The sequence below is a fragment of the Fragaria vesca genome, linkage group LG7 (assembly GCF_000184155.1).
Source record: "Fragaria vesca subsp. vesca linkage group LG7, FraVesHawaii_1.0, whole genome shotgun sequence".
Lineage (NCBI taxonomy): Eukaryota > Viridiplantae > Streptophyta > Magnoliopsida > Rosales > Rosaceae > Fragaria > Fragaria vesca.
In genome coordinates this window covers 18,702,972-18,725,189 of record NC_020497.1, presented here as the reverse complement: position 1 = coordinate 18,725,189, position 22,218 = coordinate 18,702,972, and the positions used below count along the sequence as shown (strand labels likewise).

Here is a 22,218-nt window from a genome sequence, read left to right as displayed (position 1 = left end):
TAGGAAGAGCCCTAATGAACACCATGAACTTACTTGGCTTTGCAGGATGGCCAAGTTAGTATGAACACAAATGTGAAACCCTCATGCCCAGATTCGAATTCGAATCCTGACATGCTAACTAGACTTACTCGATCAAAATTTCTCTTTACGGAACACTATAAAACGTTTCGATAGCCAACAACATGAGTAGATACGGATGAAAAAAATGGTGCGAGGAATTGTCGATCTAGGAAGAATTCTTTTTTCTTAGAACATGTAATAGGGATGACCAAAAAGTTGTTACAGATAGTACAACTGCTTCCATGCATATGCAACACATCTACAATGTATCACTAATAACAAGTACAATGTCCAACACGGCCTTCATAAAAGCTCAAATTATTCCTTGATTGACCTACAGTCAATTTTCCTGACCAGAATGATCAGGTGCGTATCGCAAAATAGCCTGTCCCCCCTAACTGCCATAAGGTAAATAGACAAAGATGGAAAGAATGATTCTTGAAAACTGCAAGCCTCGCTGGTCCTCAACAACAATTACTGGGAAGGTTGATATAGCTCACAGGACACCAATACCGCGGAATGACGGCAAGACGGCAATAAGTGCGTCTCCGTAACCAACAGCATCTGTGAATCATTAACAAGTTAAAGCAAACCCACAAGTGGAATCAATAGCCATTCAAGTTATTGAACAGAATTGCAGGTAGGGAAACCTAAATTTACATTCAGTCTACTTGTCTTTAGGTTGAGCCAAAACCATCTTCCAAAAACATCATAAGTATTGACATTGTTATGTGTTTTAGCCATTCAGTGTCACTTTCTGTTAACAATTTTTGGTGCTCTGAATTTCATATTATTATATGTTTCTGGTGTTAAAAGAGCTTATCATATGAAAGAAATTATATATTCAAAATGATAACAGGTGTTATACCTCCGTCATTGAATAGGAGCTTCAAAACTTCTCCACCCACATCGGTCTGCTCAAGATATGAGAATCCATCATTAGTGACGTGTCAATCAGGAAAGATGGCATTAAGAAACTAAAATGGGAGACAAACCTTAACAGGAAGTTCAGTGCCAAACTGATCCACATATCCAATTACTTGTCCTTCTTTGATAAGATCACCCTGTATATTGGTATGAAGAGAAGCCAATTAAGGTTATGTTGCCAAGATGGCATTATAAAACCACAATCAGTAGTTGGATAAGAAAATGATGATATCAATATGCTGTTAATAGACTCGAGTTGTAGTGTTATGTAAAGTTGCCACAAAGCCAGTGTTAGCAACAATACCTACCAAAAGTGCAAACCTCTAAATGCATATTATTTACAGGACCATTTAAGTTCTTGAATTAGTTCTTTGAAATCGATAGGTTATTCTGACAGTGTCACTGTTCACAAAACACCCACTTTTTGTCACATCAGACAATTTGTTTCCAGCTTATGAAAGATGAGAACATGAAATTTTGCATCAACTAGAGATTCAAGCACTAGAAAAACACAGATACATGACCAACACATGCATGAATAGGTGCTTTTCATCATGAAATTATAACTACAAATCTTAGCATATAGTAAACTTATAATATGTTCGCAATAGATACCTCGTTAAAGATAGGAGGTTGCTTCTTTCCTTTCACCGTTCTGCCCCTTCGGAATGAACCAACCTGGAAAAGGAAAATAAAATTACAAAAAAGGTGAACCCTAGATGCTGTGCATTACATTGTCCTGAATAAAGTAAAAGAAAATTCGGTCCTCCCTAGATACGCTCCACACATACCGTTGGAGAAGTAACCAGAACATATCCATTAGATCCAGAAGCCTCCAATGCTGCTAATTTTGATGACTTAGCTACAGAACCGTTATTAAATGGAGTGGCTTTGGCAGGAGAAGATTTTGGTGCCGCTGGAGGGGGAGCAGGAGCTGATGCAGCCATCGGTGGAGATGGAATAGGTGGCGCTACCGTTGGTGAGATGTTAGACACGGGAGCACTGGTGGCTCCAATGTTACGCTTTATATGCATTTGAAAGTCTCCAATCTAATACAGAGATAAGCATGCCAGTTAAATAATAGAATGTAAATGCAACAAAAAATTTGCAGATGGCAACCAACTCCAGAGAAGCCCTACACAATAAGACATTATAAGCCCTGAGAGGTCTACTGAACTTTTTACTTAAACCTGCTATTAAGTCCATGCTGGAATATTTCTGTTAAGATTAGCAGTTTTCTTTGAACGTTAAACGAGGTTTATGTATAAAGCAAGTTTACCAAGTTGCTTGATAGGTTTAGAGATTCACCTTAAGTTTCAGTTCAGCAATCTCTGTCTCGTCACAGACTTCTAGCATCAGTGCCTGATGATAAAGAAATTTTGAGTCAAACAATAGAATAGAGAAGCATCAATATAACCGAAACTAAATGTTTAAGTTGGCCAATATTTGTCAGGAAAAAAAAAAACTTAATTCAATAGAAGCAATAAATAAGAAACCATCATCATATGGCAGGAGGACATTCCGTAAGCATGTGCTTTTACAGCTTAAAATAAACAACCGAAGTACATTCTTGGGCAAAAATGTGTATATGTATACACTTAGAAGCTCCTTTGCACTCAAGGTTCATGCATTGAGCCATGACTAGTTATAGCAAATATAAAAACAACAGTTCTGCATCATAATGCATGAAGCAAATATATGAAAGGGAAGGTTTAAAGATGTTAAATAAATCCCAGAATATACAAATATAACAAATCATAATATATTTAAAGTTAACCTACATATGTTACAGAGCTTAGAGTTAATTCCAGTATGTGAATCATTGAGAAATCCACAAATAAAGGATTATGCTGCAAAACCAGGCTTCCTATATCTGTTACTTTTTATTCTTCTTTAAAAGAGATATACTCACCTCATATCCACTAGGAAACACAGTGCTTTGAGGAGAGCCCTCTGATGTGCTTTCTGACTTAGTATCCAACAAAACTGCAGAAGCATAAATTCAATAGGATATCAATGTAACAGGTTTAATTGAATAATGGGACATTGACACACTAGCATGGTGAAACGCAGGACTATAATGAGCAAGTAAAGAGAAGCATAATGGAAAACAAAACTGAATACCAGAAGCAAACAAAAAAAAAAACCCTACATGTACTTAGAGTCTCTCATTGACAAAATGATTCTGGAAGCTACAGTGTCAGTAAATTTAGACTTTACCAAATATCCAGGCAGAAGCAGAATGGAAATGGAATGCAGTAGAACTGTGACTATCGCAATGAGGTTGGGAAGCTTCATATTTCAGCATTATTTCTTAAAGGACTGATCATAGTTCTTAACGTGGTGAAAAAGTCGGATATCTAAATACCCAACCCACCAAGTTCTCTTTTTCTCTTTTTCTCACACCCATCCCAACCAAAACAAAAAACAAAAACAAATGCGCAAGATAAAAAGTAAAGAACAAATGTCAATATCCACAGTTATTTGATTGGGTAAATGGACTTGTTTACTAAATGATAAATAGACAGAAAACTTCACAGCCTGGAGACAGACAAACTTACCACTGGAATTCTCAGTTTTGGCAGCTTCTGTTGTCTTCACACATGATATTAGGACTCCCTTCCGCTTTTGTGGGGAATAGATGAACTTCTCACTAACCATCATTCCTTGGAAATACGATCTACTATAGGTAGGCCTTCTAGCATTATACACCGGAAGCACACCAGGCTTGTCAATGAATGAGCGGATCTGCGAAACTGTGCCTACAGAACCTGCAATATAATGTTGTTCATCAGATTTCAGATCAAACTTACAAAACTAGTTGACAATTTTCACTCGCATAAAAATGTTAAAAACGTCATAGATATATAAATTTAATCCGCACATAATCATGCTTGTGTTACCTGACTGCTCTTACGCTAACAAAGCGGTATACTGAATGACAGAACCGATAATAACAAAACATGTAATGACTGTCTCATGACAGTAAGATAGATATTAACGGTACTACAACTTTTGTCACATATCAGAATTCAAAAAGAAAAAGCATACATGTGAACTTATGTACTCAATATCTGCACATATACAGAAAATTTCCTTCCAGAATCACTATACTGCGCTATGGATGGAGCATCTCATGACAGTAAGTTTACTTACTCATACATAGAATTAAGCAGTCAATCTTTTCCATACTACTTCTCCATTTCTAAAACCAACAATGGAAGCAAACAAAAAAAAAAACTATGTACACCTCAACAGCTGCTTCAGCCTCTATCATAGAAATCCATGCCAGTTAAGATCAGATCTCAAACCACCGGAGCCGATTTCGTTACTACCGAATCAATATTTACTTACAATTAGTACATTACTCCACTCACAGTGTGTAAAGAATCAGCTTCCATTGATTCACCGGAAATAACTTAAACAAATTCAAAATCTCTACTACTCTCAAAAAATCCACAGCATTTTGATTCTATTTTCTCACAGTTCATTCACCAAATCAAACACAAAATCAAATACACAGCTCAAATGAAACAACCAGCTGAATCATACTAACTCAAGCTTCGAATATCAGCATTAAAGTGAGAGATTAGAGAGAGAGAGAAAGAGAGAGAGAGAGTTACAGTTGAGGGATCGGAGAACAGCAGAGGACTCCATTTGGAAATGCAGAGGAGAGAGAGAGAGAGGTGGACCAGAAATGGAGGAGACGGATGGAGACGTGGATTTATAGAGAGGATTTGGGAGGCTAAATCGATGAGAGGGATTTGAAATAAAAGAAGGAAAGGAGAGGAAGGAGGTTGGGTTTGGTTGAGCACAGTTGGAGAGGAGGCTCTTGGAAATCTCCGCCCTCTCACATCAGTTTCTCCGTTTTCACTACTAACCCACGCTTGCTTGTCGCTAACTTGCGCCGGAGTGAGTTATGTGCCCGCTCCTACGTGGCACCTCCTCTGTAATCGGGCTCACTTCTCGAGGAGGGACTGCGACTTGTCGTATGATTGCAAAATATGGTGTCGTTTTGTTTTCCCAAAACTATGAGGTGTCACAAGGGTAGATTGGGCATGTGGCATGCATCATGTTTGCGTTTCGCGTCGTGTTTCGTGTCATGTTCATAAATTCTGTCACCTATTCTAATACGATCATTTTTACCGTAGTAAATATCATTTATCAAGCTAACTGTCACATTATTTGGTACTCGAATTTGACATAAAACTACGAGATTTGTAATATCTCTCATGTAATTCGATTCCAATCTAACGATCGTAGCATATATGATAATATGTTCAAAAGGAAAATCAACAAATAAGATCAATCAATTTCATACAATTTTTTTTTGGTACAACAAAAGAATAGAAGACAATAGGATCAGCAGGCAATTTGAGCTGGCTTGCCTCAATAGGTTGTGTCACTTGTGTCTGTGTTAGCTTTATTAACACTAGAGTTACAAGTCCTCCATCATATGGGAATAGGGATTATGAGAAACCACTCAAAGATTATTTAAGCTATTGTAATTTTGAGGATTTCCCTAAACTCCAGCCTCCTAGTTTCAGTATAGAATGTTCTATGTTTGTTAGGCCAATAAGTTAACCAAATCCACCCTCTAATTTCCCATTCCATAGTCTTTCCCATGGCAGCCTTGTCCACTTTCCACATCACACCCTCTCCATACTCATCACCAGCAAATATGACTCCTCCTTGCCTAGTGAAGGGCCTGTAAGCACTAGAGTACCTGTCTCTGAACCAAGACTTGGGGTTGATCAGTTTACACTTTGATGGCTTGGAAGAGAAGACCTCCCTTCCATCCACACTATCATGGAGAAACCAATTCAGATTTGCACTGTAACCGTACACGGATTCCTCAAACTTCCACGGCTTCAAGCTCATTGTTATGGTCTCATTAGCAGCTACCCTGATTGCCAAGTAAGGGTTTGGGGGTTCGAACGAACCCTCTATGCCCTTTTCTTTGCCAATCTCTCTTGCAGGGTTCTCGGAAGACTTGCTCACTGAAACACTCGCCACATTGGCTTGTCGAGTTGGAGTAACTTGTAATGAGATCCTTGATGGGAAGTGCTTTTCACCTGTCCCGGCGCCTCGTTCCCTCATTAAAGTCTCATTCACAAGCCTAACAATATCACACCTGCAAAGTAAATAGGTGACAAAATAGCTCATGAGCTCCCAAATATATTCCAGAGTTATTTTGGACCTAAATATGTACATGCACAAGAAATAACCTTATGTTATCAACGTTTAGCATCACATCAATCCACCTCTCTTTCACTATGACTTTGTAATTGAACTGAAGAACACCCTCAAGCTGGTGGTAATTCAGAGAGAATTGCAGCCTCTCATCACCAGAAGAAGGGCTGCTAGATTTTTCAATGTCCATGGCTATGACAGGACAATACAACTGCACTTTCCACAACCCAAATGTCGAAATTGCGTAAGAGAAAAGTGGTGATGGTGTTTTGAGGGTTCTCTGTTCTGCTTGGTGTTCCACAATCCAATTAGTAATCGCAAGGTTCATGGACCGCATCCATTCCTCTTCCAAATTTGATCCTAAAAGCTTCATCAGCGACTTCGAAGCCTGTCTTGACCAGCAATCTGCCAAGTAATTCTTGAGAATGTTGAGACATCTGGAGCGAAGGGCTGCAGGGGCTTCGTAGATGCAAACGAGGAACACAAGAGCGAGAAGTGAGAGGTTGAAGACTTCTTCCAAGTTGGGAATGGTGTCTAGCTTGAGAAACTTGATCAAGAAGTTATTCTTCTTTGATCCATAGTGAAGGACATCTTCAATGACATTGACTAGGAGAATCGAAATGATTTCTTGATTTATAGGCTTGATATTACTGGGGCTATACTTGAAGTGTTTCGAGGTCCAAAGCGCAATAGGGAGATTGTAGTCTGCGACTATGGAGAAGGAGAGAGTTGGAGTTTGAGGGTTTTTAGATATGGAAAGTTTGAGAGGTGGTTGAGATGAGGTTGAAGAGGAGCATAAGGAGATGGAGACGATGGAACTTTTTGGTGGCCATTGAGAGATTGGTGGAAGGCTCTGAATCCATGAAAATATGTCAGGAAATCCAGAAGAAGCCATGGAATTTAACTACAGATAGAATTCATCTTATGAACCCCATTTTTATAGAGTTCTGCATATTAAGCATATAGTAATAAAAAACCAAAAAAAATTGCATCAGATTCTGGTGGCAGGAAAAGTGGAAAAGCTAGTTAGGAAGAATTTTGAGATAGGAAAGTTGTGCAAGAAATGTCATTGCTAACTATGTGATTGCTTACTGGGGAATATTTAGTATTTCGAACAAGAAAAATTCCCATTTCCAGATTCAGAAAATGGTTTTCGGGTGTGTTAGACAACGATTCGACCCCGGAAACTAGAAGAACTCGCAGTTGAAGTTCATATTAGACCAAGAGTAATGAATAAGATTGATAAATGATAACTAAGATTTCAATAGCGTGCTGTATCTACCAATGTACGTGCATATATAGGTAGCTTTCTTGTTTTCTGGAGAATCATTATCATGCAGTCCTAGTGATTATATAGAAAAATGATTCCAAGTTTTGGTTTGGCCTAACTTAACGTATAGTATACATGCTTCCAATCCTACTACTTTGTCTAAAAAGATCGATGTGAATATATGCTGGTCATTAGCATAAGCTCTTAGACTAATTGATGGAGGTAGACTTGGACTTTTGAGTCAACAACAACCATACGCTTTCTTTTTGTTGATGTGATTCATTCATGCAAGAGATATCTTCATGCAATCATACCTAACTAGCTTCTTCAAGACGTACTACTATTTTGGCAGCCATGTCTACACAAAGATTTAAGCGGTATGTAAAACAATTTTGGCTCGTGTTTTACCTGACGAATGCGTTTGGTGGACCTTAGGGGTTTAGATCTGCTATACAATCTCGTTCATCCGGTCACAAGCTGATCATGAACAAAAAAAATTCGTGAATTGTACTCAAGGAACAAAGAAATCTCAAGCTTCGACATAGAAATGTTAATGCGATTAGTTTTAAGAAAGATCGAAGCACATAGAATGATCTTCCTGTTAGACCCTTAAATCAGATTTCGAGTTAGATTCATGAAAACATGAGTTGACCTATTATAAAACAGCATGCAGGTTTAGAAAAACAAGTCTTAACTCAAGATTAAGCTCAACTTGGTTTGTTCGTGGGAAGAACTATTTCAAGTGATTGAAACTTATATCTAGCTACTACATGATCAGATATTCTGTGCAGTATGTGATTAAGATGCAATTCAATTCATATACTTGCTCGGTTCCCAATGTCTATTGTCAATGAGATTTACTAGTCCAGAAATCAATAAACCAGATAACTAACACTACAAGGAGGATTTAGCAGCACTAGAGTAACAAAGATAGTCAGCCATGAGCTTCAAGTTCTAACACAATCAAGTAGCGTCTATGCATTTACAGAGTTTTCAAATATACCAGAAATTGGTGCATCTGGCTCACTTTCTTCATCTTCCTCCTGGCTCGCATCTCTCTCATTATTCTCATCAGCTTCTCCCTCAGCAGCTGGGGGAGCTCCACCAACGAGAGCCAATTCGTTTTCTAGTCTCCTCTGCAGCGAGAAGTTGCCTAACATAATTAAATAAATCTAGCAAAAAATGAAACAAACAGAACGACGAGATAGTATAATTGCAAGGTTTAAAATGTCCAACAAACAAAAGTTGTCTGATGCAGATTGATTATCATAGTGTTGGGCATACTACAATGATCCCTAGCAGCTATTTCTAACACAAAAGGACTCATATATGAAGTCCCTAATGCCAGATGTTCAATCTTCTTCACTCTAATACTAACAGATTCACATTAATACTAACAGTAACATAACACATGTATGAGCAGATTTCACATTCTAATAGCTTCTGTTATTAACAATCAGCACCACTCAACACCATTTCATCAAAAAACACCAATCTTTTTAGCTTCAACACTACCCCTCTTCACAAAAGCATCAATAACAAAACACCAACACATAAACAAGCCCATTCAATAATTAAAACTAAATAAAAAGTAAAGATGACCCCTTAGGGGGGAAATAAAGATAAACAGTTGAAGCCACAAGCATATCTTGATTCTTTGCTTCTTTGATCTGGACTACTGTTCACACTGCTTATATATTATGCTATGTAATATGTATTCTCAAATAGAAGTTTCCCTAGGGGGAAATATGATCTGAGCATCAGTCTTTACTGCCTTAAGTTTTTCTTCCATAACTCCCCAGGGCCGTTCTGAATAACTTTGGCACACCTGCCTGAACTTTCCATCACCCAAATAAAATCTCCGAAGCTCATCAATGACCAGCATCTCTAGCTTTGGTGAAATCTCTAGGATACAAATGGCCAACTCTGTCTCGTACCAATAACCCTTGAGTCCCAGCAACTTAACCATTCTCAAATGATCATTTGTGAATCCAGAATGGTTCCTTATCTCTCTTTGATTAGGCTTAGAGCAGTCTCCATATATCAGTATAATTACAAGCTCTTCCAAATAGGGTGCAGCCTCGAGAAGATCGAGCACAAAATTGACATCGACGATGTCTTGCATTAGAGATACGTCAATATCCAAGCTGAGTTGCTTGAGATTTCCATAAGTTGGTATGCTGCTGCTTCGGGGTGATCTCGGTGTAATATGCAGATGAAGAGTCTCAAGCCCTGGACACAATGCAAATTGCATCAGTGCTTGAGGTACCAAGGTTTCACTTACCCTTCTGTTGGAGAAAAAAATTCTGGTTAACTGCGGAGCTTTTATATAAAAAGAGCTGCATTTGAAATATGGAATGTATTCCAAGGAGGCTAGATTTAGTGCCCGAATCTCCGTTTTGGTTCCCTCCTCACAGTCTATTACTTTCAGATGAGTTAGACGATCACCTGCAACTAGAGGACCCACTTGAATCCGGCATCTATTTAAGGTCAAGCTTTCGAGCAACACACAAACAGAGAAGAGATTTGGCATCAGAGATTGATCAAAGACAACTTCTCTTAGAGAAAGAGTAGTTAGCTGACCAAAATCAGCAGTAGCATGTCTTAATTTACAACTCTCTAATGACAAATGTTTTAGATTTGAAGTCGAGGCAACATGTAAACTCGGAGGAAAAACATAAACCGAGGGACAAACAAAAACAGACGGAAGAACAAGCAGTGTAAGATGAAGCTCTTCAACCCCTTTTCTAATTGCGAAACGAATCCATTCATCAAGACTGACATGAGATTCTACATCAACAGGAGAACGGCATTGCAATCTGAAAGAGTCGACCTTGATACCTTGATATTGCTGCAAATATTTACTCACACGTCTCGAAAAATCTCTGCACTGGCGGCACTGCTGCAGCTGCATACAACCGTCCAGTGGACCTTTTCCCCTTGATTTGCTCCCGAAGACGTTGAAATAGTTGAGTTCAAGATTGCGCCTTGTTAGTATTGTTGGATGAGAAAGAGTCTTCCAATGTGGAGGGGAAGCCAGAATAGTATTCACTGCGTCTTTTAGAGGTAGCAATGAGACTATGGATTCCATAATGCAATCCGGCAACTCGGTAATCCCACATCTTCTTCTACGTTTTTCTTGCTCACCAGATATCACCATTGCTTAACTTTCTACGTAAGAGAAGCTCGTACTAAAGAAAGAAAGAAAAAGAAAAAAAAAACCCTAAACGAATCCCAAGGCTTTAAATACTAATGAGACCAGGGGCGGGCATATCTAGGACTCCTTTCGGCTTAAGGATCTCTGGATTTGATTAGGAAACCCGACTCTCTCGCCCTAAAGGACTCATATTTGAGAACGGAATAAAAAGAGCATATCCCAAAGGAGTTTTAAGCCCAATTAGATAGTTGGGCCGAAGTCCAATTGGATTTTAGAAAGATCTCTGCCACGCTGGACAAATGCTTTATTCCTAGTGGCTCACATAAACTACTATATCACACTCCCTCCTCCTCTTCCTCATATAACTAAATTCGCTCCATAAAATCTCACACGCCCCCAGATCTCTCTCTCCTCCTCTAACTAACACTCCGAAACACCCGCCACATCTCACGCGCCACCGCCCAAAATGTCCGCCCCACCGACACTTCCCGTCACCAACCCCCAAACGACGTCGTCCTCCGTCTCCCAGGCCCCCATCGCCACGCCCGCCTTCCGCGCGTTCCTCTCACGCTTCACCTCCTCCATCCGCTCCGGCTTCTCCCAGCGCCGCCCTTGGTACGAGCTCCTCGACCGGAGCTCCCTCGCCCGACCCGACTCCCTCACCGAAGCCTACTCCCGGATCCGAAAGAACTTCACCTATTTCCGCGTCAACTACGTCACTCTCCTCACCGCCGTCCTCGCCCTCTCTCTCCTCACCCACCCCTTCTCTCTCCTCGTCCTCCTCTCCCTCCTCGGCGCGTGGGCCTTCCTCTACCTCTTCCGATCCTCCGATCAGCCCCTCGTCATCGCCGGCCGGACGTTCACCGACGCCGAGACTCTGATCGGCCTCGTCGCCTTGACGGTCATCGTCGTCTTCTTTTCCAGCGTCGGCTCGCTTCTCATCTCGGCGTTGCTGATCGGATTCGGGATTGTCTGCGCGCACGGCGCGTTTAGGGTTCCGGAGGACCTGTTCCTTGACGATCAGGAGCCTGCTAACGCCGGATTCCTCTCGTTCCTCGGTGGTGCCCAGGCTGCTGCTACCGCCGCGGCGGCGCGTGTGTAGGTGGATCTTGAAGCAAGGAGGTCTGAGGCTGATGGCTATAAAGGTTGGTGAGGCCAAATCTGTTTTGTAACTGATATTCAATTCATATTAGGGGGAAATATATTCAATTTGTTTGCTGAAAGATAGAATCTATGTAGATTGGATCTGGAATTTCTAGTTTGTCTTTAAATTTTCGAGATGTAATGCTACTTCTTTCTTAGTATAACTTTTGATTTCAATGCATTTTGTTCCTTATATAACTGAAATTTGATGATTTCGATGAATTTTGTTCCTCCCTTTATGATCTGGTGAGGGTGTATTGATACTGAAATTTGTTTGATTGCATCGGAAATGGTAATGTGAGCATGAGTTCAATTTATATTGAGTAGTTTACAAGGAAAATGCAAGAACTTTTAGTTTAAGATTTTTCGTTTATATGGATAGTTTATGATTAGTAGGCTTCAGTAATTAGAGTTAATGTTGAAATTTTCTAGTAGGTGATCATGTACCTAAGATTAGTTTTGGTGGTTTTAGTCTGAATTCTTGTGGAATAGGTGTTATAGATTGATCGGGATGAATATGTACAAACTTTGGATTGGAGAAATAACACATGTTTGGTTTTGGTAGTCATGAACCCAAGTTCAGTATTTGTGGGTTTATTGTGGAGTATTGGGGAATAGGTGAAGACAGATCGAGCTGATGATTTATACTGTTTTAGATGATGAGCTATACACGGTTTAGATTAGAGAAATAACACTGAGTTAGGAATTAACACTTTGGACAAAAGGATTGTGAGTTAGAGATAAAACTGTTCAGTGGGCTGTAATATTTGCTATGATGATGGAGCGTTCATGTTGCTAGGATTTCATAGTTGGTTGGTAAGATATAACTAATATGTTGACACTGGTTTGTCTGGAAGGCCACTTCTGGCCATAGATTGTCTAGGCCCTTTGGGAGATAGGTCAGGCCATGTTTATGATTAAGGGGTTGGGGGAGTGATGTTAGTGCTGAGTAGGGGACTGCTGGGCGGAAGTACAATGCGTACCTGTATAGTTTACTCGATGCATATCAGTATAGTTTATTCATTTGAACCATTGTTGCCTAGTAGTCTTGACGCCATATCATAGGCTCCTGGAATAAGGTGGATCATGTAGATCAGCACTTACTGATTTTAATTTTAATCTTGTAAAAAATGTATGCTGCGGCTGTTTTAAGCATGGTAAACTTTCAGATGGGTATTCTTCAGGTTTGCATGTGCAAGTTGTTGTTAGGATAAATCCTCACTATCTCTATCGCCCAGTTGCCTAGAAAAACCTAATAAGTTCTGGTAACTTTCTTGCAGATGAACAATTGTAGAACTGTCTCTATTTTGCACTTTTCTATGTCTTGATCCTGCATTTTAGTGAAGAAGGGTCTTGTCGTCTTGGCATTCTATCCGTGTTCTTGTGCTTCTGCCGTATTGCCTGATTGGTTTGATTATGTTATGATTGTTTTCAGATGAATCCTATGTATGAAATTCTGAATTTAAGGATGGGATTTACCCCAACAGTTCCCTTATCATCTACTATGCTTAGTTTGTGGCCTGATGAATTACTTGCCTTCAAGTGTAATTTTTATCATCATGATTCAATACTGTTGTACTCGACTGCTGGTTCAATAGTTCTGATAACGAATTAGCTGACCAATGCAACAATGCTATCCTTCTTTTCTATAATGTTGGATGAGTTGGCAGGTTCAAATCCAGCTTTGCATCTTGCTTATATCAATGAATGAGGTTGTTTCTTCTAAAAGAGGAATTCAAATGTCTTGGTTCATCTTTTGTAATTCTAGCTTTACAGGTGCTGCAAAGGCCGTTAAAATCTATTATTATATTATCATGAACTCCCTAGATCAATCATATATACTAAGCCAAAGTATTATATTAACGAAACCTCGTTTAGTTCAGCCAAAGATAAAGCAGACACAGAACCAGGATCCTCTCCTCATAAATTTTTCCTAATATTTCCTCACAAGTGGATCCTGGTCGTCCGTTCGAATTTAATGGCTCAGATCTCTTCAACCAAAGTTAAAAGTTATTTTCTCATCTATTCCTCCTCGTTCTCTCTCGATAATTTCTCATATCCTTCGTTCTCTCTCAAACCCAAAAATGTCAAAAGAGTCTGGCGGGTCCGGCGTCCTCCACTCCTCCCAGGCCTGCATCCGGCATCCGGTGGAAAACCTTTCTACTTGAGAGCCCACAATTAGACATAAATAAAAGCCTTTCACTTCTTGTATAAAAATTAAAAAAAAGTTTTTCACTTCAAAAATCATGAACTTGACGCAAACCCATGTCATATAATCCTGACAATTTCAAGAAAAACATAAACTTGATAGCTGAAAGTGAGACTAACTCAGTACCTTCCCAAACCCAATATGAAATTAAAGCTGAAGACTCCACCTTTACATAAATATGTGGAGAAAAATGAAAAGGGTGATCGCCAAGTAGAATATAGTGGGATGACTGGGATCTTGTGATGAGGGAGTGAGGAATCTGGGACTTGGAGTAGATGTAATATCCGGGCACCGAGTAGACGCCACCCAGAGCTGTTCATCAAAATCAAAGATCCATTATGCGGTTTGATCGATCAGACTACACTTACAAATTTGGTTAGTTTGTTTGGTTGCTCGTCCTTGTTGTTGTTTTGAATTTATTTGAATCAAATTTGGGGATTCGACCTGTAGGAGGGTGAAAGGGAAGAGACACATCGGAACTCAGATGCGGGAGGACGCCGGAGACGCCGTACTGTTTTCAACGTTTTTGGGTTCTTATAATTAAGAGAGAATGAAATGGAAGAGATGAGAAGATAAGTTTTAGATTTTGTTTTAAGAGATCTGAGCCCTTAAATTAGAACGGACGACCAGGATCCACTTGTGAGGAAATATTAGGAGAAGTTTATGAGGAGAGGATCCGGTTCGAAACTAGAAAGGGACGCATCATTCTACTTCCAATCCTTCTCATCTTTCTGCCAAAAATAATTACGAAAGCTTCATCTTCTGGACCACCTTCGACGTCCTTGTCACTCTTAAGACCTAAAATGAAGATCATGTTTCCCCAAACCTAATAGGAACATAATGAGGCTACTCCACATTGATGACCTCCTTTCTCGTCGCTTCCTTCTCAAAATCCTTCATCCTTTGGCACAATGTATCTCTGAAATGGAAACCCGAGAATCTACCGGAATGCAACTCCGATTCGGTTCCGGCCAAAACCCCAACCAAAAGGGTCTACCATTAGGAAGGTTCCTAATATGGTACAAGTACAGGTGCAGGGTGACGATGCTTGGGCTATGCGGGACCCTAAGAGCAAGATAGCCGTTAGGGGGAGCCATCAGAGCAATAAAACGACCCAAACTTCGACGAGTTCAAACTCACCTGAACCACGAGGGATCTCCAAAAGAAATACTATTACATAATGCATGGAGATGAGAAAAGGAACAAGAAAAAGACTAAAACAAATGCCCCCAAACCCCCGGCCATTATTGTTTTTTGGGTACTACCAAGGCTGACCAGACCCAGCCACTTCTATTATTATTGCCTCTCAATTAACAAAGATAGAAACTAGCCGTTAGGTTTTTGTAAGAGGAAGAAGAAGAAGAAAAGAAGAGCGTCTGCTACACATGTCTCTCCCAATGCTCTGTCACGTGCCTTGTCACTCTCACTAAACCCACCTCTAAAGCCCTCCATTACTTCACACTCCCCTCCTCCCCAACTCTCATCTAGTCTCTGCTCCCTGTTTCATTCACTCTCCTTCTTCTTCTTCTTCTTCCTCCTCTCTTCAATACTTCTGTGGTTATGGATAGCCGGAACCACATTTCCGACACGCTTTGTGGTTGCCTGATTAGTAAAGGGCACCGCAATTCGCATAAGAGGAGAGAAAAATGGAAGAGTGGTAGTATACATTTAAACAATTCGTTGATCTTGCTTCCCCTGTTGTTCTTGAGTGCATTGATCTCACCGGTTAGCGGTGAGACTTGGGACGGCGTTATAGTCACAGCAGCCGACTACCAATCCCTGCAGGCGTTCAAGCACGAGCTGGATGACCCTAAGGGGTTTCTGAAGAGCTGGAACGACAGCGGCTACGGTGCCTGCTCCGGCGGCTGGGCTGGGATCAAGTGTGCTCAAGGGCAGGTCATTGTGATTCAGCTTCCTTGGAAGGGCTTAGGTGGCAGAATCACTGGGAAGATTGGACAGCTTCAAGGGTTGAGGAAGCTTAGCCTCCATGATAATCACATTGGGGGGTCAATTCCTGCTTCATTGGGCTTGCTTCCAAGCCTTAGAGGTGTGCAGTTGTTTAATAATATGCTTTCAGGTTCAATCCCACCTTCATTGGGTTTTAGTCCTCTGCTTCAGAACCTAGACCTTACTAATAACTCTCTCACTGGGTCAATCCCTGATAGTCTTGCTAACTCTACCAAGCTTTATAGGGTTGCTTTGAGCTTCAATTCGTTATCTGGGTCTTTCCCTATTAGTCTTACTCACTCACCTTCCCTGACTTTCCTTTTGATTAGTCACAATAATCTATCAGGAAACATACCAAATGAAATTGGGTCTCTTTCGAATCTTAGGATACTAGATTTGTCTAGCAATGCCATCCATGGAAGCTTGCCTGCTAGTATTGGTGCATTGCAAAACCTCTCTATTCTCAACTTGAGCAGTAACCAAATTCAGGGTCCAATCCCAACCACTCTGGGAAACATTTCCACTCTTGCACAGCTTGACTTGTCACTAAACAATCTCAGTGGTGCAATTCCGGCTGCTCTAGCTGATCTTCCGCATCTTGGTTTCCTTAATGTCTCTTACAACAACCTCACTGGTTCTGTCCCAACTCTTCTCTCCCAGAAGTTCAACGAAAGCTCTTTCGTTGGGAACATGCAGCTATGTGGGTACAGTGCTTTAACCACATGCCCTTCTGAAGCACCTTCCCAAAGTGTAGCTCCAGCACCTGAGGTAGCAAAACGTCGTCGACGCAGACTTAGCACCAAAGACAGAATTCTCATTGCAGCAGCAGTACTTCTAGTAGTTTTATTTTTACTCTGTTGCATACTGCTTTGCTGTTTGATCAGAAAAAGAGCTGCATCCAAATCAAAGGATGGCGGGGGAGCTGGCGCCGGTGCTGCTAGAACCGAAAAGGGCATTGCAGCTGGTGGGGGTGAAATTGAGTCTGGTGGAGAGGCTGGAGGAAAACTAGTCCATTTTGATGGGCCGATGGCATTTACAGCAGATGATCTTTTGTGTGCAACAGCAGAGATTATGGGGAAAAGCACCTTTGGGACAGTCTACAAGGCCACACTGGAGGATGGGAGTGAAGTTGCAGTGAAGAGATTGAGAGAAAAGATTACTAAGAATCAAAGAGAATTCGAAACAGAAGTGAATATCATTGGGAAAATCAGACATCCAAACCTCTTGGCTTTGAGGGCTTATTACTTGGGACCTAAAGGAGAAAAGCTTCTGGTTTTCGACTATATGCCTAAAGGAAGTCTGGCTGCATTTCTCCATGGTAAGCATAATTCTAAGTTTCAAGTTTGATTTCTATCTACTAAACCTTGTACTCGCATTCATTTTGTTGTTTTGTTGCAGCTCGCGGACCTGATACACCTATCGATTGGCCTACAAGAATGAGAATTGCAAAGGGCATGGCACGAGGCTTGTCCTATCTCCACGCCAATGAGAACATCATACATGGGAACCTTACATCTAGCAATGTTCTACTTGATGAGCAAACTGATTCTAAGATTGCAGATTATGGTCTGTCTAAGCTTATGACGGCTGCTGCCAATTCAAATGTGATTGCAACAGCTGGGGCACTAGGGTACCGAGCACCCGAGCTCTCAAAGCTGAAGAAGGCCAACACGAAAACTGATGTGTACAGCCTTGGTGTGATCATATTGGAACTCCTAACAGGAAAGTCTCCCGGAGAGCCAATGAATGGTTTCGATTTGCCTCAGTGGGTTGCCTCCATTGTCAAAGAGGAGTGGACGAATGAAGTTTTTGACCTGGAATTGATGAGGGACGCGTCTGTCATCGGGGATGAGTTGCTAAACACATTGAAACTGGCTTTGCATTGTGTTGATCCTTCCCCATCAGCAAGGCCAGAAGTACAACAGGTTCTGCAGCAACTCGAAGAAATTAGACCCGAAACAGCTGCCAGTTCAGCTGATGATGGAGCTGCAGAAGCGTCAATCCCTTCAACAACAAGCGAATGAAAGTGGATTCCAGAACCAGTGGTTACAGACTAGTTCACTATTCTTTCATTCTTCCAACTTAGTTTTGTTTTGTTACACTGCATCAGTGTTTGTTGTAAATACAAGCTTCTCTTAATTTAAGAGCCTCCTGCGATTTGCAATGAAGTCTGGTTTCTTTACCATGTCAGGCTAAGTTTGAAAGTTAGATGTAATCAATTGAAAATCGCATGGTAGGTGTTACCAAAAAAAATGGATGAAGCATAACCAATTTTCGGGCTAGATTATGGACCGCGTGCTTTTATTGTACATTTCAAGTTTGCAATTGTAAACTGGGTCTTGGGTGAGTGGTACTGTATTGGAAGGACCACTGACCGATGGCAAATCTCGACGTGGAAAACAATATACAGAACAAAAGACTGGCTTATATCATCAGTTAGAAAATGAAGGATTTAGACATGTCTATCCATCTTCCATCGATTTCATCGACATAATTCTAGTTTTATGATTGGTCTCTCTCATCGACGTCTAAACCCTAAACATGACCCGTCTATTAGCAAGACAACAATCCACTGTTTTATCAAGCAACAACTCAAACAACCCTGATTCACCAAACAGCAACTGTTTTTCTATACATATGCCGGCTAAGGCCAGTCCCAAGCATTCAAATTTGCGAAAACTAGAGGCTAACCACATGTTTTGATCAAACCAAACCTATAAAACCTTGCTTAAAGTAAAGAAGATGAGAGAAAACGGGCTGGGAGTCTTCAGTATCCTATTTGAATTGGTTAGGATGAAAGCTTCTTTGTATAACGCAAATGGTATGTCAACTTTTACTAGTGTACATGTGAAATATAGAGAACTTACAGAAAACCTAAACACAAAAGTTTACAGCAGAAATGTCAGCTGCCATCTTTTGCATATCCACTAGTTTCTTCCGCAAGTTTTTCCCAAGCGTTTGCCATCTTTTCTGCATATCCGGCCTGGTATACACAAAACAAAGCATAATTATTGTTCAAGAACTTCCAAGAAAATCACCAATAAAATGAGCTTTAGAAGAAAAAATACCTGATTAAGAACAAATCCTTTCAACATTCCCATAAAGTCATCATGTCTTTCTCTGTCAAGCCTTTCAAGTTCGTTCCTGTTATTTTCCTGCATACAGTAGAAGGTTCTCCATGAATCATGCTTCTTTTAAACATTCATCTCTAAATATAAAGCTAGGCGTTGCAGTTCATTGTTTGTCAGTTTTGAACTTCCGATATTGCCCATGATAATGAGGTCTTACATCTTCAAATTCAAATTATTGCAAATTAAGAACTCACATTTACTGAAATAAACATGATTCCGGAGGAAGTTCAAGCATTGACTAAGCAAGTACAAATACAGAACAAAAACCAAGGCATTCTGATTGCATTAAATAACATAAAGAACGACATCTAAAAAAGACTCTTGCTAATTCCTATATCTAGCAAGCATGCATGTCATTCAGTGTCCAACAACAAGAAAAAGAGGAAAGTTGGCATGGCTTGGTTTAATGTGGCTAGATCATTTGTTGAGCAGTGCACTTGCATAAGCATGTTGGACTAGAACCCTCCATAACGAAGTGCTTTGCCAAACACCAACGCAAGACATGTTACAATCTCAAGTTAACCATGAGAATGAACTAACGAAGAGCCACATCAGGTTCCACTATGCAAAGGCAATATACAGACAGGAAATGACTGTTGCCATTTCACCTTCTAAAAGTTGAGTAGCTCTAGAAGCAGGGCAAGTGGCATACACTTAATTGGAGAAGGGTGACCAATTAAAGAGTACAAATTTGAGCATTATCCAAATGAGAATACCTTTGTTGATAGGCGAACTCAATGGTTTTCTTGTTTATTTAGTAGCCACCTATTCCAGAATAACTATACTCTTACTTGGTACTTCTACTCTTGTGAATGGCATCTGAGATATTATGCATTATTCATTTATTATGTAATCAACAGGATTTCAGAGTTTCTCTTCTATTGTCATTTTCTAGATTCAAGGGTCCGTTTGCAGATTTCAAGATTTTGTCTTAACCTCCTCACTAGTCACTACCCTTCCACGTCCACTCTGTGTCAACTGGTATTTGAAATCTCATGCTTATTTACAAAGCTTCTAAGTTTAAAACACAAAGTAAAGTGCAAACAGATTACATATCAAGGCAAAATTAGAAATGGCATAAGAAATACCAAGGGCCCCCAATCAAACAGGCACAGCAGTTGGAATCATATTTAAACCATGAACTATTGGTAGATTGAGATATGATTAAATGACACTGAGTGAAGATTTGAGGCCATACAAAGAAACAAGGCAGATCTATACAAGATGCAATTTCCTAGAAAATGCATCCCGAAATCAACGATACAAATTGAATAATCTAGGTATAGAGGCCTGAAATGTTACCTTGATGCGTTCATACTCGTTAACTGCACAAGCTTTGGCTTCCTCGCTAACTTTTAAAGTTTCTTTTAACTCCTCTATTTTCCGCATCCTAGACCTGTCTCCACCAAATATTTTGGATGCTGCAGCTTCAAGCTTCTCAATCCTTGACTGCAGGGAAACCAAGTCTGATGAAAGAGTTTGCACCGTTAGTAAAGCGCTTGTTCGGTCTGAAAACGCACCGTTAACTGCTAGCATTACTCCAAGATATTCATGGAGTTTGTCCTGCAATAAATTTGAAAAAAATATGCTCAGACAAAGCAAGAGAGATTTTCCTCTTATGGTGATCAAATTTATTAACTTACCAAATGTTTAACAGTTTGTGAATTTAACTCGCGGTACAATCGGCTAGATTTAACAGCTGCTGTAGCCACATTTTTCATGTCAGTGGCTCGCCTTGTTTGAGATTCGAACATGGCTCCTTCCGTCTCAAGCTTGGTCAGCTTCACAAACGCCAGACCCAATTCCCCCATTGTCTCTCCCATGTCTTGCTGAGCTTTTACCAGCAACTCAGCCTGCAAGGCACGAGCAGGAAAAACATTTATGATGAGAATCAGTACCGACATACAGCTCAACATGTTACAATACCCCCACTCTGTCCTAGTAAAAGTATCAGCATTAGCGAAACCGTTACGAAAAACTATTTAACAAACAATGCTAGATCATGATCAACATAAACTGTAAATCTTTCAACTTCCCTTGACTGATCCTAACATGGTCACACTAATGCAGTTCATATATGGATAGTGATACAAGTACACAAACCTGCTGCGACAAATTGCTAAGCTGCTGCTCAAACTCAACCACCTTCTCCTTCCTCTCCAAGAACTCCTTATCCTCCTCAACCACAATTGGCTTCACACCTCCCCAGTCATTCACCACAGACTGTTTCAACTCCCTAAACAACCTCAGCAAGTCTCTACCGCCCTTGGCAGGCTGCGCCGCCTCGTTCGCATCCGCCGCCTCACCAACCAACTGCCTCGGCAGCCTAACGGCGCCGTCCAGCATCCTCGACGCCACATCCACACTCCTCATCAACGGCAGCTTCCCATTCACAGCCAAAAACACTCTCAACTCCTCGCTCCTCTTAATCGCCGGATGCGCCGCGAGCTTGTTCAGGTACCGACTCAACGCCGCCCTCCTCTGCTCCACGAACTGCTCGATTTGCATCACCTGGCTCTCCACCACGCTCTTATCCGGTCGGATTGGGATGAAGAACCCGCGGTACGACTCGGCCAGCCGGTCCGCTAACGTCACCACGTCCTTGAACCGCCGCCGCACCGTGAACTCCGATCCGTCGCCGCCGTACTCCGGCATATTCGTCCGCGTCGTGATCAAGTACGTGTAGTACGAATTCCCGCCGGGGACGAGCGAGTTCGAGAGGTCGAGCTCCTTCTGCGGATCGGAGACCCACACCTTGAGGAACTCGGACCGGGCCGGAGCGTCCGATTCGGGCTCGGGAGCGGCGGCGCCGTGGCCGTTGGATGCGGAGGAGGAGGAATCGAAGGAGGTGAAGATCGCGTCGGCGTAGGACGGCGGTTCGAGGATGGAGTTGAAGTGTTGAGAGGCGGAAGCGGAAGCGAGGCTGGTCTGGCGGTCCATGAAGGCTGATGGTGACGCGGCGGCGGCAGGAGAAGACTGGCCGTTGGATGAGGGAGGCTCGTCGAGGACGAGAGACTCCATCTCGTCGGGGAGGTCGGAGTTTCCGTCGCCGTGGTTTTCCTGGCTCATCATTCTGGGATTAAATTTTAATTAAAAAAAAGGAAAAATAATTATCAAGGCGGTGGAGGAGGAGCTGTGCGTGAGTTAGTCACTGAGTCGAGTGACTCGGGCGGGTCAAGGC

At 41.3% G+C, this 22,218-nt stretch overlaps 5 protein-coding genes across 6 annotated transcripts; 2 read left to right on the top strand and 3 right to left on the bottom strand.

Moving 5' to 3' along the window:
• Positions 1-211: 211 nt before the first annotated feature.
• LOC101293043 lies at positions 212-4,879 on the bottom strand. Its single transcript, XM_004307648.1, has 9 exons — positions 4,611-4,879; positions 3,549-3,758; positions 2,900-2,973; positions 2,296-2,349; positions 1,779-2,036; positions 1,603-1,665; positions 1,056-1,124; positions 929-974; positions 212-624 (listed from the first exon to the last, which is right to left on the bottom strand). The coding sequence occupies exons 1-9, from the start codon at positions 4,642-4,644 to the stop codon at positions 557-559; spliced, it is 876 nt and encodes a 291-aa protein (XP_004307696.1). The 5' UTR covers positions 4,645-4,879; the 3' UTR covers positions 212-556.
• A 327-nt stretch (positions 4,880-5,206) lies between these two features.
• Positions 5,207-7,082, bottom strand: LOC101292549. Of its 2 annotated transcripts, none has more exons than XM_004307646.1 (2): positions 6,216-7,082; positions 5,207-6,121 (listed from the first exon to the last, which is right to left on the bottom strand). In XM_004307646.1, exons 1-2 carry the CDS (start codon positions 7,073-7,075, stop codon positions 5,482-5,484), a joined length of 1,500 nt encoding a protein of 499 aa, XP_004307694.1. In that variant the 5' UTR covers positions 7,076-7,082; the 3' UTR covers positions 5,207-5,481. The 2 variants fall into 2 exon arrangements, with proteins under 2 accessions (XP_004307694.1, XP_004307695.1); XM_004307647.1 differs by having other exon boundaries at positions 6,252-7,082.
• A 3,920-nt stretch (positions 7,083-11,002) lies between these two features.
• LOC101292256 (PRA1 family protein B4-like) lies at positions 11,003-11,942 on the top strand. Its single transcript, XM_004307645.1, has one exon. The coding sequence runs from the start codon at positions 11,074-11,076 to the stop codon at positions 11,707-11,709; it is 636 nt and encodes a 211-aa protein (XP_004307693.1). The 5' UTR covers positions 11,003-11,073; the 3' UTR covers positions 11,710-11,942.
• A 3,577-nt stretch (positions 11,943-15,519) lies between these two features.
• On the top strand, positions 15,520-17,930 carry LOC101307842 (probable leucine-rich repeat receptor-like protein kinase IMK3-like). The gene is made up of 2 exons (XM_004308917.1): positions 15,520-17,224; positions 17,305-17,930. Exons 1-2 carry the CDS (start codon positions 15,520-15,522, stop codon positions 17,928-17,930), a joined length of 2,331 nt encoding a protein of 776 aa, XP_004308965.1.
• Positions 17,931-18,485: 555 nt separating this feature from the next.
• On the bottom strand, positions 18,486-22,218 carry LOC101291965 (sorting nexin 2A-like). Its single transcript, XM_004307644.1, has 5 exons — positions 21,141-22,218; positions 20,681-20,890; positions 20,340-20,600; positions 18,975-19,061; positions 18,486-18,889 (listed from the first exon to the last, which is right to left on the bottom strand). Exons 1-5 carry the CDS (start codon positions 22,107-22,109, stop codon positions 18,809-18,811), a joined length of 1,608 nt encoding a protein of 535 aa, XP_004307692.1. The 5' UTR covers positions 22,110-22,218; the 3' UTR covers positions 18,486-18,808.

What these genes read in the sequence shown, in the direction of transcription:
- LOC101293043 (XM_004307648.1), bottom strand. Translation starts at nt 4,644, where the DNA reads ATGGAGTCCTCTGCTGTTCTCCGATCCCTCAACT. An exon ending in TTGCTGAACTGAAACTTAAG is followed by an intron (nt 2,037 to 2,295) that starts GTGAATCTCTAA and finishes TCTCTGTATTAG; the next exon opens with ATTGGAGACTTTCAAATGCA. An exon ending in AACCTCCTATCTTTAACGAG is followed by an intron (nt 1,125 to 1,602) that starts GTATCTATTGCG and finishes ACCAATATACAG; the next exon opens with GGTGATCTTATCAAAGAAGG.
- LOC101292549 (XM_004307646.1), bottom strand. Translation starts at nt 7,075, where the DNA reads ATGGCTTCTTCTGGATTTCCTGACATATTTTCATGGATTCAGAGCCTT. An exon ending in CTAAACGTTGATAACATAAG is followed by an intron (nt 6,122 to 6,215) that starts GTTATTTCTTGT and finishes TTTACTTTGCAG; the next exon opens with GTGTGATATTGTTAGGCTTG.
- LOC101292256 (XM_004307645.1), top strand. Translation starts at nt 11,074, where the DNA reads ATGTCCGCCCCACCGACACTTCCCGTCACCAACCCCCAAACGACGTCG.
- LOC101307842 (XM_004308917.1), top strand. Translation starts at nt 15,520, where the DNA reads ATGGATAGCCGGAACCACATTTCCGACACGCTTTGTGGTTGCCTGATT. An exon ending in TCTGGCTGCATTTCTCCATG is followed by an intron (nt 17,225 to 17,304) that starts GTAAGCATAATT and finishes GTTTTGTTGCAG; the next exon opens with CTCGCGGACCTGATACACCT.
- LOC101291965 (XM_004307644.1), bottom strand. Translation starts at nt 22,109, where the DNA reads ATGATGAGCCAGGAAAACCACGGCGACGGAAACTCCGACCTCCCCGAC. An exon ending in TTAGCAATTTGTCGCAGCAG is followed by an intron (nt 20,891 to 21,140) that starts GTTTGTGTACTT and finishes CGTGCCTTGCAG; the next exon opens with GCTGAGTTGCTGGTAAAAGC. An exon ending in AAGGATTTGTTCTTAATCAG is followed by an intron (nt 18,890 to 18,974) that starts GTATTTTTTCTT and finishes TGTGTATACCAG; the next exon opens with GCCGGATATGCAGAAAAGAT.